The 8,128-nt window shown below is 39.6% G+C and overlaps 1 protein-coding gene across 4 annotated transcripts in view; it reads left to right on the plus strand.

Moving 5' to 3' along the window:
* Nucleotides 1-7,914, plus strand: part of CD274 (CD274 molecule) — a 105,547-nt gene extending 97,633 nt beyond the window's left edge. For all 4 annotated transcript variants that reach the window (XM_053656281.1, XM_037143591.2, XM_053656282.1 and 1 more), the window contains 4 exons: nt 14-298; nt 2,543-2,641; nt 4,125-4,184; nt 5,263-7,914. In XM_053656281.1, the coding sequence (XP_053512256.1) occupies nt 14-298; nt 2,543-2,641; nt 4,125-4,184; nt 5,263-5,285 (467 nt within the window). In that variant the 3' untranslated portion in view covers nt 5,286-7,914. The remainder of the gene's footprint in view (nt 1-13; nt 299-2,542; nt 2,642-4,124; nt 4,185-5,262) is intronic.
* Nucleotides 7,915-8,128: the final 214 nt, after the last annotated feature.

Below are 8,128 nucleotides of genomic sequence, written 5' to 3' on the forward strand. Positions count from 1 at the left end.
GCTCATGGTGTAGCCCCATACCGCAAAATCAACCAAAGAATTTCTGTGGATGAAGTCACGTCTGAACATGAGCTAACATGTCAGGCTGAGGGTTACCCCAAGGCTGAAGTCACCTGGACAAACAGTGACCACCAAGTCCTGAATGGCAAAACCACTATCACCAGTTCCAACAGGGAGGAGAAACTTTTCAATGTGACCAGCACGCTCAAAATCAACACAACAGCTAATGAGGTTTTCTACTGCACTTTTCGGAGATCAGGTTTTGAAGACAACAGTACAGCTGAGTTGGTCATCCCAGGTAATATTCTGAATGTTTCAACTAAAAATGTGCCTAGTGCTCTCCCCTGGCACTGAGCATGATGTCTGCTCATCGTAGGCATTCATTGTTTGTTGAGTGAATAGCACTATATGTACAAAATGCATCCTGCTTCCTCACCTCCATTCATCCAAGTCGTACTGCTATTTAATAAACATTCAGTATATAGTTATAGAATATGGCCTACGTTCCAAGCATTGGGGACTCATAAATGAATAAATTCACATTCTTCAGGGAACAGATAAGAAAACAGTCTATCTCAGTCTCATCCATGTAAGAAATGGTCTTGTGGCTGGGAGATCTGGGGGGGCACCTGAGAAAAATACTCAATTCAGGCCATGTTTCAGGAATTCAAATCTGATCATATAAAGCAACTCCTTTCTTTCCAGGGTTTCTATGGCAAAAAGCAAATGGAGTTTCCTATTTTATTCCACATGGGAGAGGTCCTTCCTCTCCATCTGCCTTCCCCAACGTAGTCTGACATTCAATTCAAGGTAGTCTGCTTAGTGCATAGGACAGAAGGCTGTGTGTCCCTTTGCAAGTTACTCAACTTCTACATGCTTCATTTTCCCTATATGGTTATAACCTATTGGGCAAGATTATCATAGGAATAAATGAGCTATAGTATATGACAATGATTTGAGACTCCTGCCTGCACAGATTCGACTTTTTTCTCTCTCCTTACTCTGCAGAAGTAGATAAAGTGGTTAAGGCAGGATACAGTCTGGTGAAAGGCTCAGACCTTTAGAAAAAGTGAGGTAGGTAAGCATGATGTTAATATAAAACCAGAGGTATTCTGAGAAGCTCTCCTCACCACCCATTCCCCCACTAGATGTTGACAGTAAAGTTTCAGGTACTTCAGAGAAAACAACCAAAAAATGGGCAGAAAGTGAAGCAATTGGAAAATACAATATCCATGATAGTCCTATGAATAAAAAGAACAGAAAAAGTTTTTAGATAATGAGAGATACTCTTCCTGGTGTATGAGTCAGTTTGGTAGGAGCTGCATTGGTGGGTCCCTGCCCTTGAACAGCTGTTTACGACAACTCTTTGTGGGATGACATAGGATAACTCACCTAACTGCTGGGAGTCTATTACCTCACAACCTGGAGATTTTCCAGAAATACCTGGCATATCTAACTCATAAACTTATTTTAAGGCTCAAAATAGATAGGAACAGATTTTACAGACTGTAAGCTATTAGACAAAGGCTGATTGCTGTTGTGGCTTTAAAACGTGAACTAGGTAGTCAGGGATCGTGACTGATGGTGGGAGGTTAGCAGCCTCTGAGCATCATGTGCCATGGGGCTGCAGACAGAGAGATGAGGAGATTGGTGAGAGGTTCTAGCGATTAGAAGGCCTGAGTTTCAGACTGTGGAGAAAGAAAAGATAACAAATACTGATCCCTGATCATCACCACAGACATAAGGAGGTTAATCCTTTGGCAGTGCTAGTTGGCCTTCATGTTCCATCTCTGCCATGTACAGTATGCTCTCAATTTCTGTATTAAAAAAACCATTATAAAGGACACATGGACAATGTGGGGGCATGAAAACAGGAGAGGGAGGTGGGGAGGGCTGGGGTGGTAAGGAAGGGTAGGAGGAAAAGGCAGAAAACTGTACTTGAACAACAATAAAAAAATAATGCAAAAATGAGGGAAATAATCAAGGCTACTGTTTAGTATTGAGCAGCCACTCCCCGTGGTACTGTGCTAAGCACTTTACAAACATAAGCTTCTCAAAAGTATTGTTTTCCATTTTGTAGGCTGGTTAAAGGACTTGTCAAGAGATGTCAAAGCTAGTCAGTGGCAGCAGAATTCAACCCCAAGTCCATCTCTCCACAGCTTGAGCTTCTTCCACTTTTCTGTGCTGCTCTCATTTTCATATTGGAGGTATCTCATCATTCCAGCCACTCACTGGCCAGGAACTTTTGGTATTTAAGAAAATTAATGTAGGGCCTGGCCAGGTAGCTCATTTGGTTAGAGTATTGTCCTAATACACCAAGGTTGCATGTTCAATCCCTGGTCAGGTCATGTACAAGAATCGACCAATGAATACAGGAATAAGTGGAACAACAAACTGATCTCTCTCTCTCTCTCTCTCTCTCTCTCTCTCTCTCTCAAATAAATTAAAAAAAATTAACCTAAGGCTCAAGGATGGTTATTCTCTTGATCCCTCCCTTTACATCAAAATTTTATTTTTCGTTTCTTTTTGTTTTGTTTTTCAGAACAAGGTAGAGTTCCAGGAAGGACTCACTTGGTAATTCTGGGAACTGTCCTTGTGCTACTTATAGCCCTGACGGTCATCTTCTGTCTACGAAGAGATGGTATTTCTTTTATCGCAATGGTCTTTACTGGGGATGGGGGGAATTACATGGGAGTGCTATTGTTAGCACAGTGGTACTTACTGGGCAGAGCCAAGAAGGCTAAGTCTGCTGTAACGTGCAGGGCAGTCCCACATAACAGGGAACAGTCCTACCCAAAATGCTAGTGGTGCCTCCACCAAGAAACACTGACTTACAAAATGCTGCCTTCCTATTAGACTTTTTTTTTTCAGGGCCAATTTTTAATTATGCAAGGTAGATTTTAGCCATCTACCATGTGAACCTGTGTGCCTTCTCTTCCTCCAGTCCTGCTCATTCTGCTGCTCAGCAGCATCACCTGCATTGGGGGGCAGCCATGGACACTGTGGTATGGTAGCATTTTTGAGGGAGTGACAGTTGGATCATGACTGCAGGGGAGCCTGACTTGCCTTTTCAGGCTGGCGCAAAACACTCCACTGTTTAATAGCAGTTACATTGAAGCTGAGCAAGATTGCTGGGTGAAGATCCATGTGTACAGGAGTGTATAAGAGGTTGAAGAAGAACGGTGTCATTTAGTTTCTTCCTCTTATGCAAGTAACCACAGACTTAGAGGAGAGAAAAAGCAAAAATACCCATTGGTTTGGTTGGATTTGAGTCGTGCATTGGTTGCACTGTTACACTGAGCTGGTTTCTGGGCACCTTAAGTTAAAAAAGTCATTCCTTCTATAGAGCTGTGATACTTTATCATAGAGTGTTTTGCAGGATGTTAATGTAATTTTTGAAATAATTTGTATGTGTTTATCTCTCTTTTTACCTCTGGCAACAATTAAAGTGCAGGAAAATGAGCCTATTCAAATAATTTCTCCCCATTTTAAGATGACTCAGAGAAAACATTTCTCCAGTGCTTTAATATAGCAAATGATCCAATGATAGTTTGCATAGAGTTATCTGATGTCAAATAGGGAAGTAGAAAATGGAAGGGAATTCCAGTAGTTATTGAGAAATTCCCCACAACCCCTTAAGAGGGTGGTTGGATCTGGGAGAGCAGTGTAATGGAGGGAGTGAAGGTTACTGAATCTAAAGACTAAATAGATAGTTAGCAGAACAGAGACAGCCAGAATATAAGGATCAACTTTTAATAATAGCAAGATCCTGAGATGGAGTTGATTTGTCCAAGGAAGTAACTGTTACCAACTTACATTTTAAATATTTTACTATGGAAAATAATTAGTTGGCATTGGAAATGGCTAGAAAACCAGTGCATGACAAAGCACCTCAGTACATGGTCCATCTCTGAGGGAAGGATGGAAAATAAAAGTATATACTTCTAAAGAAATTTAGGAGCAAAAGCATGTGCCCCAGGGGGTTGAGACCTGTGAAATAAGGAAGTCTATTCAATTTCCCAGGGGATTAAAAATGTTTCATAGGAACCTGGAATTTAAACTTGAGTCACTGTGTAGGATGTAGAGTTGTGTTTTGTGGAAATAAAAATGGTTTTTTTTTCCAGTGAGAATGATGGATGTGGAAAAGTATGGCACTGGATACGTGAACTCAAAGAAACAAAATGGTAAGAACATTAGGGATTGAGAAGTTGAAGGACAAGGAAACAAAAAGCTAAATAATAACAAGGAGAAATCTATCAGTAATAATCCCTCTTCTCTTTGTTGGAACTGCTAGCTTCTTTTTGCCTCACCACTCTAATACCAGAACTTTCCCCACAGTCTGAGGAGATTTAGGGATGGCCCTGGAGAGTAAAGAATGATGAGCAGCTTTGCTGTGTGTTGGGGTGGGGTGTTGGTGGGGAGGGGCATCGGGGAGGCTTGAGCTGGGGAGGAGATGGTTTCTCTCTGATAGGTTTCTATTGCTTTGTATCCTCACTTCTCCCTGCATCTGGGGACCAAGCTGACTTATGTAGATGGGAGATAGACAGATAAAGAGAAGTTGTGTTGTATTTAAGGAACTGTGTTAACTGCTTCATGTGAAGCACCTCATTTCATTCCCTCCTACCCCTCAAATCAAGGAGATAAATGCTAGGATTATCCCTATTTTCTAGGAGAGAATGCAGGGCTAAGAAGATAATGTAAATTTCCCCCAAACACACAACTGGTAAATGAAAAAGTCAGGCTTTGAGGCCCATTATCTTGACCATAGGACCATAGTCTTAATCTATCTGCTTAATTCCATTTTGCCACAAATGTCTACATTCATAAAAGGTCAGAAAGACCTCACCCAGCTGATTGAATAAAGAAGAAATTTATATTAAGGTTTTCAATTCTTTTTAATGTAGTGAGAAACTAAACTTCACAGGAAGCCCAAGTTCAAAGTAGTCTAATTAGCTTGGACAAGCTCAGGGAGTGTTCATTATGTGGTTTCATAGCACTGCTCCGTGTTGTAAAGCCAATTAGTGAATGCTGTGGGGTTATCCTAGGGTGACCAGCCATCCCCATTTGCCCAGGACTAAGTGTTTTCTCAGGACATGGGACTTTCAGTTTTAAAATCAGGAGAGTCCTGAGCAAACTGGGATGGTCATCCACCCTTTGTCAAGTAAAGATATTTGGGCAAAAATATAATATGCTTCTTTATCTTCTTGCAAATGTATTATATCATCTAGCAAATATAAAATGTTTCTCCTTATTACTCTCCAGATACACAATTTGAGGAGACGTAATCCAGCATTGAATCTTCTGATCTTAAAGCAGGGCTGCTCGGCCTGTGGTTCGGGTTTGCCGGATGGAGGATGACCAGAGCACGCAATGGGCCGGTGGGCTGCAGACAATGTAGGACTTAAAAGAAAGATAGAGTTAGAAAATATAGCCTGGAAGGAAACCTTGATACCTCAAAATGACTGGGAGACTCATCAGTACATATGAAAGGGAGAAAGGACACTTCTGAATGATGTTCTCCATGCAAATTGTCCGTCGCTCATCCTAGGAAAACAAGTTGAGATTCCCTGATTTAATGGTCAATTCCTGCAGAGGTGCCCTTTGCCTTCACACAACGTCTTGAATGATCTTCTGTGCAAGTGAGAGTCCCAGTGTTGTAACAGTATTTGAATACGAGTCATTTCTATTTATTTTGCATCTTTGGGGTCTTGTCATGTGCGTCTTTGGGGTCTTGTCATGTGAGTGTGGTTATGAATGATTTATTTTGAAGATATATTGTAGCATAAGTTAAAATTGTGTCACCAAACTAAACACACCACTTGTATATGTCCAGTAGAATGTATAGTATTTGTAAGGTGCTTTGTAATTATTGGTGTACGAGAAGCATATAGAACGAACCATTGGTTTGTATAGGATATTACCCTAGTTAACTCATTGATACTTCAGATGACTTGAATAATCTTACTATGAGACCTCAAATGTTTCAATAATCTTATTCTTAGACCTTGAGGTAAGGTACATTACCACAGTATCTGTTGCATTTAAATATCAGCTTTACAACGATGTGGTATCCTACAGGCATAATTTTATTTAATCTCTGTTACAAATGTGTTGTGGAAAACTCAATTTTTACCCATTTCACAGCTGAGGGGTTGATAAGTAGCAAACCTCAGATTTTTGGGACTGTCACCACTGTCCTTTTAGAATACAATCTGCAGCTGTGTTTTACTCTAAGAAATTCATTAAAAAAAAAAGAAGTTAATTCATCCAGAAAACATTTAGGAAATGCCATTGTATGTCCATTACTGTGCCAAGCAGTGAGTCCACAGATGTGAACAAGATAAAGTACCTCCCCTAAAGGAGCTCCTAGCATAATGGGGAGGTTGACAAGAGAATTTATTATTACACTTCTGTGCAGTGTCACAGCATAAGGTGTTAAGGGAGAATGAGAGTGTGAGGAATAAGGTCTAGACATGCTGCCAAAACAAGTGAGGTCACTCTGGGTGGCCAGTCTACCCAATATGCTCCTGGACAATTGAAAATATTTTAACAAGGCAATTTTAGTTTATGAGATGTCAATATTTTTAGGTTTTTAAGATGTCAATATTTTTAAAAACTGTAGAAAATAACTCTCGAATTAATTTTCCCTCATTATATTTACCCCTGATTTATTTGCCTTTGCCATACAAACTGATGCCTCTTTATATACATAGTGTCTGGTATTATTTAGCAGTTCTTTTTTTATTTTAATGCATTTGAATTTTGAGTTTATACCTTTCCATGATTCAAAATTCAGAAAGTCCATTAGGAGACAATGAAACGTCTCCATTCTATCCTGGTGGTCATCAGTTTCCCTTTCTAGAAGTAACCGCTCTTGCCTTTTGTTTACTTTTCTTCTGAAAATATTCTATGAGCATATGTGGAAATATTTATATATACACAGTATATATTTTTATGTTTTACCCTTTTTCACATAAGTGGTAACACATTATGTGTCTGCTGTGCACCTTGCTGTTTTTATTTATATATTATTTCTTATATAGCACCCAGAACAATTCTGAAGTTCCCAGAGGTCATGCATTATGATTTGTTAGTTTCTAGGCCATCTTTTCTATAGCCTCTTAGTATCTTTCATAAGACTTAGTGCATGCTGTATATCAACATGTAGACAACCAGCATTCATTGAGTACCTGCTTTATGACTGAGTTTGGATTTGGTTCATTTTGTCTTTCTCAAAATGGGTCATGGGTTCTTTAGGGTACACTGGGTCCACTTAGACCTGAAGGGTAATTTTATTACTTGTCCTGTATGATGGAATTATGCCTGGAACTTGTTTATTTACTTTTTTTTTCTGTTTTCTTGAGTAGAAACTTGACTTTGATGTTGCACTTATAAAATTGCACATTCTTTTTGGAAATTCCAGTAGACTATTTGACCCTAGACCCTCATCTGTGCCAGGGAAGGCCCATAGGCTGGGCTTAAACCCTTGAGTCCTGCCAGTTCTCATCACTACACAGGCCTCTTAAGAGTAACCTTCCGACGGTATTGCGGATGCCCTCTCAGGAGCTCCCAGAATATTCCTTCACTCTTAACCATTTATGTGGATTGATGATAAGGAAAACCTTCTTTGCTTTTTAATGTGTGAAAGCTGAAGACAGAATCTCCAACAGAATGTCTTCTATTATTTACCGCATGTTTATTTGTACAATATCTCTTGTTGGTATGAAGTACAAGCAAGGATCCCGGCTGAGCAAGACGTGCAGCCATTCAGCTTATTCCTGAGTATTAATGGCATCTCATGATGTTGGATTCATAAAGCACTTTATCCCTTTGTCTTGTGTTTCATTGTAAATGGTATAGGCAGAAATGATAGCTAATTCTGCATTTGATTGTCACTGTATACACTTTATTAACTTAATAAAATACTCTTATTTATTTTGTTACCAGTGTACCAGCATGACCATTTTCTTATTTCCTGCATGTTTTAGAGAACCACTCCCAGTTTAACTTCCCAGTGGAAACAGTTACTTGAAAGACCAACAGCCACCTTCCTAGTTCTTTTCTTTTCATAGCTTCTGTATTTACACAGCACACTCCTGAATCCTGCATGATGAAAAACAGCAAAAAA

Source organism: Artibeus jamaicensis, unplaced genomic scaffold (assembly GCF_021234435.1).
Source record: "Artibeus jamaicensis isolate MK-2021 breed Jamaican fruit bat unplaced genomic scaffold, CSHL_Jam_final scaffold_1964, whole genome shotgun sequence".
In the NCBI taxonomy this organism is placed as follows: domain Eukaryota; kingdom Metazoa; phylum Chordata; class Mammalia; order Chiroptera; family Phyllostomidae; genus Artibeus; species Artibeus jamaicensis.